Raw genomic sequence first — 12,823 nt, forward strand, 5'->3', positions numbered from 1 at the left:
ATCGACTTTTCTTTGTATTTGTAACATCTCCCACGATTTATTATCATGGTTCATAATATATAAAAAAAAAAAAAAAAATCTTGGGAATTATATGTTGATGTTAATATTTGTTATTGCATGGAAAACAAAGAATGGGGATAGTAATGGGCAAAACTTGCTAGGTGAGAGACAGCAAGAGTTTGCAGTGGCATTAAAGTGTCATTTACCGCACACTCAACTGTCGCACACTACATGTTGTCACTTTTTCCACTATAAAAAGGAGAATCCCAAGCAGTGTTCTACCACAAAGAAAAAACCAACTACACAATAAGACAGTGAGAAAAAGAAGTGTTGTTGTGTTGTGTTGAGACAAGAAAAGAAGAGAGATATGACTAAGTGGTGCATCTTGGTGATTCTCGCTCTTGCAGTGGTTGCAAGTGCCAGAACCATTCCCAGCGACGCTGCTTTTGGGGACCAGAAGAACTTCCTCGGCTACGGTTTTTCAGGAGTTGGCAACAATGGGCTTCCCTTTGGAGGAATTGGCTCGGGCTTTGACGGTAGCATGGGTGGGCCTTCCGGGATCGGTGGATTGGGAGGATTCGGCGGGCCTGGTGGGCTTGGCGGTCTCGGAGGCCCTGCCGAAGGTGAAGGGCCCGGCATTCCTCTCCCTTGAGCTCACACTCCTCTGTGTTTGTTACTTTCAGCTGCTATTATATATAGCCTATAATAGTCTTTGTTTTGTTTCATTTCCTGACGAAAATAATTGTTCTGTGAGGTGTGTAACCAGTATGTGTTATGGTTCTTAGTTTTATGTGATGGTATTTTCACTTCGAATTAGAACATGTACGTTTTTTAACATCTACGTATGTGCTTCTCTGTAAACTTATTCCAACTTTCTCTCTCTCAGACTCATTAGATGCTTAATTAAGGGTTTTTCTAAACTACTATCCTAGACAATTTGTTGAAATGACGTCAAAGTAAGGTATCATATCGCATAAAAAAAATAGTCTTAAAATATCATTTTTCTATCACGGTATAAGTTAATACTGTATTATTTTGCATGAATCAACAGAGTTCTAATATAACAAACAAGATCATACAAAAGTTTGAAAAAATATTGTCAGATATTAGTGTAACCATTTAAGACCTCCCACCCTAATTTCTGCAACTTCATTATGATTCTTTAGCTTTCAAAAGATACTTACAATTTACAAACTTCTATCAACTATATATTCATGTGTTCGTAGCAGCTACTTACGAGGTTAAGTATGGTCACTGTTAGTTAATACGTTAGGTAAAAGGATTGAATGAAAAATTCAATTATACAGTTATCTATCAGACGCTCCATGTTACCCTTGAAAAATAGATCAGCAATGGCAACTGCCAAAGATGATAGCTGTAGTCACAATTGTTCCATTTTTGAATGAAACAATTGAATAAGAAGCAGAGAGGTCAACTAAATAGTAAATAACTCATTAACCACTGTTACCTACTCTCTTTCATATTCCATATTTAGCTACTGTTGAATTTGCCTAGCTAGTTGTACCTTAAAACAACTCAAGGAATCTCAAGCCTTTTCAAACAGACTAAACTGCACCTATTTCAATTACCAGAATCTGCACTCTACCTTATCCAGCTAAAGCTGCGGAAGTTGACACTAAATTATGGAAAGTGTTCATCAATTATATGCATTATAAAGTTCAAATATCATTGTAAAGACTCACAATTTAAGTGCTTATCAAGTTACAAGCACAATATGCCATAACTAATTAATAGCAAAAAAAATTCTTAATAAAATATTTGTTTATAAATTTATTGACAAATAAAAAATTCTATTGATAAATATTTATAAATAATCATCATAAATATTACGGTTTTATATATTTTTATTTTTTTTCTTTTTTCTTTTTTTTTAACTATCGTTGTTACCCTTTCTTATGCGGCTCCAATTGTTACTATCGCCTTCTCTTCTTTCATTTTCTTTTTTTTCTTTTTTTTTTTATTTCATTTCTTCTCATTCATTTCTAATTCATTAAATATTTCCTCAATTTTTTTATAAGAAAATTCACATCCATCCATTTTATTGACGAATTTACTAATAAATTTTTTCAAAAACTTTACTACAACATGATCCAAATTCAAAGCAAAATCTTTGATATTTATTGACATAATTTACCAGAAAAAATATCTGTCAATATTAAACATTTACTGATATATTTAATTAATAAAAATATTCGTTTATAGAAAACATTATAAATTACTAATGAATACTGTAGATGGATTTGTTAATATTTTACCAAGAATATTTTACCACTAACAAAAGTTCTAAACTGACTTCGATAAAATAGTTTTAATTTTTTTTAGTGTCTAAAAGCTTAATTGTTTTCAAATAATTTTGTAATATAGAGAACGAAAATACAAACTCTTGAAATTACTCGATTTCACGTATATTAAAAAGTGAATACATGTACATTTTTTCGGAAATGATCTTTTAATGTTTTAAAGATTCAATGAAATGGATCACTTAAACCTTTGTTATTTTTCTCTATGAAAGAAGGTTTTTCAATGCTTAGAGTTCCAAATGCATGATGATGATCCAAAAATTGCAGGCTCTTCTAATCATTATTCTACAATCTTTCTTGATGAATTTAAGACAGAAAAACGTAATACTTGTAAACAAAAAAGTTTTTGTCATAGTAATTTATAGGATTTAGGATTGAAATTATTATTTTATCCTTTATTATTTATTTATTTATTGGTCCTTAAAACCTTACACATGTCTCCCTTATGCATTTATATATCAACAATAAATTGAAAAAAAGTTCTGTTGTCCCTTTCCTCTTTTGTTAACTCTCTCAGTGTAATTAACAGACACAAAAAAGTTAATCTTGTCTTAAATAATAGAACCATATTACGATTTCTGTGTTTCAAGTTGGTAAGCAAACTCACCTGTTTCATTATGGCACATGAATGCTACTCATGTTGCAATGCCGCTGAGTCAACTAACTTTGTGGAATTGTTATGGAATGTATATCATCCAAAGATACATGTTGATAATATTATAGGCACCAAGACAGTGCAAACCATTTTAGGAAAAAGTCTTTTTAATAACACTTTTTTAATAACTTTTTGACAATGTATACGTGATAGTTTGTGATTGATTCATTTTAAATATTTTTTTAAACATAAATTCAAATAAACCAATAAAATAATGACAAAAGTTATTAAAAAGTGTTGTGAAAATATCATTATCTTTTTTTTATGTTTACAAAATGATTGTCTCTCAATATAGTCTTTCTACATTATGAGAAACCAAAAACTATAAGAAAAACTACAAATTATACAAAAAAGTTTGGATAAATTAGTTTATGAATAAATTAATTTTAACTATAAAAATTCATTTTATCTATTTATTTGTCTTTTTTGTAGAAATTTTATAAATACATTTATGTAATCGGTCATATCTTAACTAATTGATGCATATATATTGTTTTCAACTATAATGTTGGTGCAACCTTGGCTGATGCTTATATACTAGTTAAATCAAAAGCATGGTCATGTCGACTAATGTTATTTATGACATATATATATATATATATATATATATATATATATATATATATATATATATATCGGAACAACCATTCTTCATTACATATTAATTTATATTAGTTATAGTAGTTTTGAACCATCCTTCAGCAGTCTCCGTACGTCCCCACAACATGTTTCATGTTTTTACAAGGCAATTTATTTTTGTAAAGATTCTTCCTAACTCTTTCTAGTAAAATATTCCTTACTTTTTAAACTGAAATATTTTATGACTTGGATATAGTATTAGATCAAGAGGGAATGTGCTTCTAATTTTACACAATGTTTTAGGTGAATTTCTCTTCAAGACCAAAAGGTAATATGTTTGCAAAAGACAATTTGACACTCAAGTTAGTCAAGTGCATCAAACAATAATAAAGGTTGCAATAATGAGTACGTAAATAATGACCTTGTGAATAATACTATTTATACTAGATTTATGGGCCTTTATCTAATTAAGCATGAACCAACAAATAATCACTTTAATTAACCTTGATTAGCAACTTATGTAATCCTCCTTAAACTTAAGTCATATTTCTAGTTAACTAAAATGAAATAAGTCATCTTACGGTGAAACATATAGGTCATCACAGGCTAAGATGTTCTAGGTTGTCATAATGATGAATGTATATTTTGTCTGCATTTTAAGTTTAATTTCGAAATTATGATGAAACTTTTGTGTTTAAATGACTAATTTGAATATAATTTGTGACGATTGAACTTAGTTTGTGAATTAAAAGGTCTTAAAAACTGATTTTTAGTTACATAAATTATAGATATTCTAATGTTTGTTGGTGAAGCTAAAGTTAAATTTTGATTCATTCAAAATGTAACATTAAATTGTTTCAAAGGCCAAATTTAATAAATTATGGAAAAAAATATACAATAAACTAAATGCACCCCTATCTTTTACTTATATACTTTTTCGGCAATGGGCCATTTTACTATTACACCTCCTTGTTTGTTTATTTTCATCCCTCTTACCACTCACAAAATCATATTTAACTAAATGTTGCCATATGTCCATGATCCACTACTATTAAATTTATCCATTTACATTATGCCACATGATGATCTTATCACACTCATTAGAACTAATCACATATTGCCATATTGATGGAAGCGACTCCAATCTTCAAGAAGGAATGACTCCTCGATCCAGAATGACGCAGCGGAATGGAGAATTGAAGGAGGTTTCTGATGCATGCCAAGTGTTTGTGAAATGGTTCAATGGAGGTTTGGTGATGGAATGGATGTATGCGTGAGGTTTCTCTAACTCAGACGACCTTCCAAGGGGGAAGGAAGCTAAAGGATAAGTGTACTAATAAGGCACAAGTCATTGAACTTGAAAGCAAGAATTGGTTGGACAATTCAGCAGCATTTCTTTATACCATTCAAGTTAAATTTACAAGTGATGAAGCTCTCTTTTTATAGACTAAGAAGAGCAATGAACCATGCAGCACAAACTATGCAAAGCTTATTCTAAACGTGTTGGAACTAAGATGTGCAGGGGAAGTTATCTCGCTGGCCATATGTTCCATATGTCCAATGCTGAACATGTGCCGAAATGAGGAAGAAGATTGTTGTCTCGCCACCACTGAGCGGTGATAATGTGCCGCTAAGCGCCAGCTAGTCATCTTGCATTCTTCTTGGCTTCCTTTGTTCCCTCTTGTTTGGCAACTTCCTAGGATGTGTAGGTGTACGTCCCAATCTTTATTAGTGACCTACAAACAAGGTAAATGTATTAAGTAAAGAGAATCATGCTAAGACTTAGATAAGGAAAGAGTTTTGAGAATCTTTATTCTACTTCCCTTTCTTTAGTCTTAGTTGAAGTTCATACTTCTTTGGATGGGAAGACCCTAAAGGGGTTGCCATCATTCCCTCCCTCTTTAAAAACGATTTGTCCTCAAATCTGGAAGAAATAAAGAAGCACAACTTTGGGTGTTGTTGTCCACCTTGATCAAAAATATATCTACAAAAGATAGCAAAAATAAGTATGATGAAGATGTAAGTGAAGATAAGAAGACAAAAGAAAAGTCTTGTATTTTTGAAAAAGATTTTCTGAAAATTAGTCTTGGAAAAATAGAGAATTCCATATTCCCAAGTTATTTGATTTTTATCTAGAGTTACTTGTTTACACAAGGGTAACATTAACTCAAGTTTTGAGTTGCCATCTTTGGAAAAGGTTTGCAAAGAATATGGAATGACAATTAATTGAAAAGAAAAATTAAAATTGGAAGAATGCACAATAATTTGAAAATAAGTAAAGAATGAGAACCCTTCCCTGTTAGGTTCCATTGCATTGGTAAGAGTAGGGGTTGCCATCAGTAGCAAGAGCTCCTTCTCCTTATTTTCCTCTTCTTTCTTCTTTTCTTCCTCTCTTGTCTTTTCCTCTTCTCTTCTCTTTCTTTCTTGTCTCCCTTTTTGCTTTCTTTCTTCTTCTTCTCTCTCTCTCTTTTTCGTCTCTCTTCTTCCTTTCTCTCTTCTTCTTCTCTCTTTCTTTTCTCGTCTTCTATTCTCTCTCTTTCTTCTCTCTTTTCTCTTCTTCTCTTCTTTCCTCCTCCTTTTGTCTCTCAACATCTAGTCTCTTAACTTTCAACTCTAGTGTCTCAACCTTTAACTCCTTAAGTCTAATTTCAAATTCTAGTTCTCTAAGAAGGAAAACATTGTCATTTAAGCATTCAAGAAATTTTTTTCCATCTTCAATGTAAGCTCTTAGGGATTGTAGGTTTCTCTTAATGGTTGAAGGCACAAACTCTCTTCTCATGCAAGATTTTAGCTCATTCCAATCATGGATGGAGGATTTTCTACCTATCCTAATAAGACATTCCCTTTCATCCCACCACTCTCTTGCATGCACTTCAAAACTAGATGTGTAGAGAGTAAGGACAAAAGATGCATTATTGCTAGAATGGAAATAAGATTCAAGCTTACTTTTTCTAGCAATGAATGAATGCATGTCATCAATGTCCCTTTCCCAAGCTAGGTATGTTAATTCACCAATATCCTTTCCAAAGAATAGAATATTTGCCCTAGCTTGTTTGTACAACTCATCCTCAATATTCCTCTCAAATTCATAAAATGAACAAGTTTTTCTTCTAGCTTCATCAAGTTTTCTTTTAATTTCCTGGAAACTAATTGGTTGATGAAGACTAGAAAACCTAGAGGATCTATATGAAGAAGAAGACCTATAGAAATCATAACAAGACATCAAAACTTTTTAGATTTTTGTGAAAGATTTCTATAAAGATTCTAAAGGTGAAGAAACCGAATAGCTCCCAGGAAGGAGAGGTGAGTCACAATGGACAGGCTTAAAAACCTTGTCCTTCCTTAGCCAAAGTTTCTCTTAATGTTTCTTACCCAAATTTCAATGTAGAAGTCTTTCAAAAGTTTTTTTGAATGCAAGATGAAATGCACCTAGAAACCAAACAAAGGTTTACTATATGAGTGTGCACCTAGATATCACGGAGACGTAAAACAAAAATATGATCAAGCAAAAATTTAAAGAAAGGATTCCAAATGAATGGAAGATTAAACACGACCCTAAGTGAAAGTGCAAGTGACACTTTGAGTCCCTTGACACATGATGGGTGTCGCGGCCCATACAAATTTGATTGCAATTTAGAAATGCAATATAATGCTAGGAAGTGACTCCTAGGTCGTCTCACAAGGACCAACTGCAGTTCAGAATCAGGTCGAACACATAGTGGGGGGGGGTTTGAAAAAGGTGTTTGAAACGAAAATTAAACTCAATTCGGATGCATGGAAATTAAACACAAACTGAATAAAATAGAAAACATTAAAGTAAAATAAAATACAAAACCTAACATTACAACAAACAAATATCTATCCATAATTAAAGCCATTAAAATGCAATGCTAAATCAAAAAGATGAGAAACAACTCAACCTATAATGTAAAATATTCTAAGGCAAAATAAATAGAAAACAAGAACTTTTTCTACTCTTAACCGTGACCTAAGTGTATCCACCAAAGAAATTTAAATAGCAAATGACAATAATTAAATCCACTTTGTCGTGGTTTCCAAAAGAAAGAAATTGTAATTGTGCTTTCTCCAAATGATCCCATCAGCCGTGACCTCCCTTGCCACATCACGAACCATGCTTCATCAAAGAAATGGAAATGTGCTAATGAAATAGAAAAAATAAATAAAGAAACTATGACACCACTTCCTTCCAAAAAAAGAATCACGATTGCTTGTTAAATACTAAAAAAAACGAAATGCATTGATTGAAACCAATTCCCGTCCTAGACTATGGTGTCACCAATTAAACTAGAATAAAATTGTGCTTCTCCCAAAATCCTACCAGGCTGTGGCCCCCCCAAAGCATTAAAAACTCATTTCAATTGGGAAATAAAAACATGCCTCCAAATCGTGACACTTGCCAAGGAAATGAACAGCAGCAATCCAAACAGCAAAGTAAATCATTGTTTTTGTGGAATAAAAAATTGCATACAACAACAACAAACTGGAAAATAGCAAAGAGTAAAGTCACAACAAATTTAAATTAATGCTTGCAAAAGAAAAGTGTGTTTCTTCATTTCATCCGACACCTTCCACCGAGAACAACATTGTTTCAAGAAAGACAAAAGTCCTCTCCTTCACGTTGCAGCCAAAAAGAAGAGAGTAAACATTTCCCAAAAGCCCCGAAGAATGAAAGTCTGTGGCGGCTGCCAGGAGTCCTAGGAATATCCCTAGGGGTCTGTGTCCTCCCCCAAACGTGACATGTGTCTTCATGTGGGCTACTGTGTGTGTGCCTCAGCCATGGGCCGTGGGTCAAGAAGTAGGCTGCTAAACCCATGCTTGAAGTTGCTGCTGGGTGCTGCTGCTCAAGGCCTGCACGTGAAGAGCTGGACGCAATGTATGGATGGCAGTTGCTGGACCGTGCAAGTTGGACGGTGGAGGCTGGGAAATTGCAGTTTGCACCTCCTTCAAAGCTGGATGCTGGAACAAATGGCTGCATGAAGGTTGCCAGCATGGGCCGAGAGTCTTCTACAAAGCTGGACGTGGAGAATTTGGAAGTTGTTGTAAGCGTGGATGTCTCCTAAAGCTTGTTGTTTGCACCTCCAAGATGGACATTCAAAGGTGTTGGATGACTTCAAAACTGCTGCCCAAAGCTGCTGGACTTGGATGATGATGGGCCATGACGTGAACTGCAGCAACTGCTTGGTGGACTGCTGCTGATTTCTCAAGTCGTGTGCAGGCTGCAAGCTGCTTGGGCCGTGGAGAGCTTCCTAAAGCCCGCTGATGCAACTTCTTTGTGCTGGTTGGACTGCATTCTTTGGAGCATGAGCCGTGAAGTAGGTGAAGAAAACTGGATGCAATGTATGGGTGGGAGCTGCTGCAACTTTTTATCAAAGTTGGACCGTGTTGGCTGGACGTGAATCAGCCCGTTGTGTGCACCCAAGCTGCTGAGCTTGCTTTTGATCCAACATGTGTCTACTGGATCCAGCGAACTGGACCTAGGATGCTTCTTCAATTCAACACTGGAATGTGTAGGCTGTTTCTTTTATTTCCTGGGCCGTAACATATGCAGTGCTGGACCAAAGTTGTTGTCCGTTTGAAGAGGTGCTGGACCATGACAGCCCAAGCTGCTACTTGCTTCTCCATGTGGGCAGTCAGCTTCTCATTGCAGAACCAAGCTTTTAACTTGTTGGACGTTAGAAGATGTTGGGCTGCCACAACTTGTAAGTTGTACTCTTCCTCTCCGTGTGCTAGCTTCAAGAAAAAGGAAATGAGCGTGTTTCTAGATTACAGGCCGAATGAACATCACATGGAAGAAGGTTGCAGTTGGACCGTGAATTAGGATGATGGAAGTGTGTTTTTTTATTGAATCCATGCAGCAGAATTCACGTGCAGCAAGTGGGTGGCAGCTATTGCCTTTCTGTGTGCACCCCCAAATTCAACATGTTGCACCCCCTTTTCATAAGCCCAAAGGGTAAAATCACCATAGTGCCCTTCTTGTTGTCAACACTTCTTTGTGGAGAGTCTTGAATTGTGTGACAACTCTCATTATGTTCAAAATTATGTTTCCAAAATTTTTCCTGAAAATAATAAAGCAAATAATTAGCTCAGAAAATTCAAATTAATTAAAATTCGAATTTCCGGTCAAATTAAGCACAATTAGCATAAACGGGAAAATACCAGACATTTAAGCACAATTCCCTGATTAATTTCGGTACAATAAACTAAGTGAAATCAATAAAATATCGACTCATCAACACACTTTCACACTAAGATGTGGAAACTAAGTTATTACAATGGTTGATGAGGAACTTGGAATTGCTAAAGGAGCATTTTCCCAAGCCACTCAAAATGCACAATGTAAAAGAGAAGGAAATATACACAAGTTCCGTGATTTGCACAAGAATGCAAGCAAAAATACAATGCCAAGTGTGGCTGCCTTTCAAAGTGTTGGTTGCCAAATTTTGGTACGTTTTTTTATGCTAAAAAAGGTGCTGGAATGCAACTTTTACTGCTGAAAGACAGTGCTGGAACAACAGTATTTGGGTGCTCTTAAAGTCCAAGCTTGTAGCCTTGTTAACACCTCATCCACTCCCTAAGATGCTACCCCTTTGGAGAAGTAATCTGGGGTTGAGAATCTGCACCAGGACATCACACCAAGCCACCCAAACAGCACAAATAATTGGCCAAAAATTATTACTGCACCAAATTTTAAAATGCAAAGCACTTGACAGAACAATGGAAAGCCAATTATGTTGGAAAACAGGTAGGTTTCTTTTTACACCAAGAGGGGGGGTGAATTGGTGTTGTTTCAAAAATAAGTTCTTTTCACAATCTTGAAAACAAAGTATAAAGCTTTTTAAACTTTCTTGAAATGCAAGCAATCAGAAATTGTATGCAGCGGAAAAAACGTAGTTAACTACGTAAAAATTAGAGTCGACTGGAATGTAAAAGATAAGGGATAGAGAAAATCAAACACAGGTTTTTATACTGGTTCAGCCAACAATGCCTACATCCAGTGTCCTTCCACCCAGAAGCAAATGCACTATAATGGTTGAGGTTTTTACAACAAGGAATTTATAGAAGACCTCCACGTCAAAACTATAAATCTCCTCTCTAACCCAAAACCAAAATATAGCTGCAGAACAAAATCAGAAATACAACAAGAATCCCCTCTTCTGCAATCTGCAACACCACTTTGAACAATCCTCAAAGTGAACCATCCCCCTGTATCACAACAGGTACAATTCCAACAGTCTTCACAGGATATCAAGCCTTCAACACAATTCAACAGTCTTCACAGGATGCCAAGCCTTCAACACGATCACACAGAAGCACCTTTCTTGTGTAGATAATGGTCAACAAATGTAAGCGCAGAAAGTCTCCTCTATGAATCTTGTTCAAGAAAGATCACCACTGTCTTCTTGGATAATTCTTACAGCTAAGAGAAATCTAAAACACAAATGAAAATTATCATTTCATCAAAAGTCTCTGAACAAACCTGTGTTCAGCCTATTTATAGATTTCTATTATACAGTCAGATTCTCAGTCGAATATGTTACTAATTCAGTCGACTGCATTATGACTGTTATAATAGTTCAGTCAACTTAGTAGCTCACGGTCAACAAATAACAGAATACATTTAAATAGTTGACCAAGTCATCAATGCTCAACTGACTTTTAAAAATATAGCCGTTAGAGTGCAAGAGCATAACAGAATTTAGAATCAGATCATAGATACAGTCGAACGTGTAAAATACATAGTCGACATCAACCATGTAAAACATTTTGAAATTATTTTCTTCTCAAAAATACACAGAGCACTAATTCTCAAAATCTGCACAAAGATTTTAGCATAGTCGAATCCATTCACAATGTAGTCGACTGTACTAGAACTTTGTCACACAGTTAAAAGTTCATAAGAGTGCTTGTAGTTTTTAGCCTTAAAACATGTGCAGTAAAACATATGAAATGATGCAAAGCACATAGTGTTAGGAAACAAGTTGGCTTCGTTTTACACCAAGAGGGGGGTGAATTGGTGTTAGTTCAAAAACAAAATCTTTTCGCAATCTTGGTATAAAAATTCAAAGGTTTTTGATCTTTCCTTGAAATGCAAGTAATGAAAAATTCAATGCAGCGGAAAAAACATAGTTGACTGCTAAATAAATAAAGTTGACTGAATAAAGAGTGCAGGGATAGAGAAAATCAAACCCTGGTTTTTATACTGGTTCGGCCAACAATGCCTACATCCAGTGTCCTTCCAATCTTGGAAGCAAATGCATTATAATGGTTGCAGCTTTTACAACAAGGAATTTATAGAAACACCACGCAAAAATATAAATCTCCTCTTTAACCCAAAACCAAATATAGTTGCACACGCAAAACCAGAATTGCAGCAAGAATCCCCTCTTCCGCAATCTGAACCCACGTTGAACAATCCTCAACATGTAACCAACACTCTTCATAGGATGCCAAGCCTATCACAGCACGCTTCAGAGGTTCCCAAGCCTATCACAACAGACTTCACAGGTTGCCTAGCAACTAATCATGCATCACATTCACACAGAAGCTTAAAGGCAATCGGTCCTTCCTATCCCTATGTCTAGGTAATATTGCTCCCGAGAGAATTTCCCCAAGTCTATATTTCCCCATATGTGTCCATATCGACAAAATCAATGATCATGTAATTGAATGAGTTAAACAAAGCATGCATAGAGTGTAGAAGAAAAACCCTAAAAATTAATGAACAAAGCATTTATAATATAAATCAATTCAAATACAAGATAGTTTAGAGGTTACATCATTCCCCAATAAAAAATGAGATTAGTTCTCCACCGTCATGGAGAAACTAGGTGTACAATGGAATGGAAGAGGTAGAAACCCTAGAAAGAGAATAGGAGAGCTCCCGCATCCCTAAATCTGCCCCCAAAGGGCTGAAAAATGTGTTTTTGTGCTTAAGCCATCAAAAGATACAAACCCTAAGATGTCCAGGTCTTTAAATAGGGTAGAAAAATAACAGAAAATAGGTTCAGGCCCAAAACACGCGTCGCCAGCACTCAACGCCAAAATGGCGCTCAGCGGTAGGTGCGGCACTCAAATGACGCTTAGCGGTGGGGCTCAAGCACGAAACAAATGAAAACTAGCACTAAAAATGGCGCTCAACGCAACTTTTTTGCACTCTGGTTGACTTTTCTGCACTCTGGTTGACTTTTTTACACTTTGGTTGACTTTTTTGCATTCTGATTGACTATTCTGCACTCTAACAATTTGA

The 12,823-nt window shown here is 35.2% G+C and overlaps 1 protein-coding gene across 1 annotated transcript; it reads left to right on the forward strand.

Moving 5' to 3' along the window:
- Positions 1–269: 269 nt before the first annotated feature.
- On the forward strand, positions 270–861 carry LOC106771537 (keratin, type II cytoskeletal 2 epidermal). The gene has a single exon (XM_014657532.2). It carries the CDS (start codon positions 368–370, stop codon positions 650–652), a length of 285 nt encoding a protein of 94 aa, XP_014513018.1. The 5' UTR covers positions 270–367; the 3' UTR covers positions 653–861.
- The last annotated feature ends 11,962 nt before the right edge of the window (positions 862–12,823 follow it).

The sequence above is a fragment of the Vigna radiata genome, chromosome 8 (assembly GCF_000741045.1).
Source record: "Vigna radiata var. radiata cultivar VC1973A chromosome 8, Vradiata_ver6, whole genome shotgun sequence".
Lineage (NCBI taxonomy): Eukaryota > Viridiplantae > Streptophyta > Magnoliopsida > Fabales > Fabaceae > Vigna > Vigna radiata.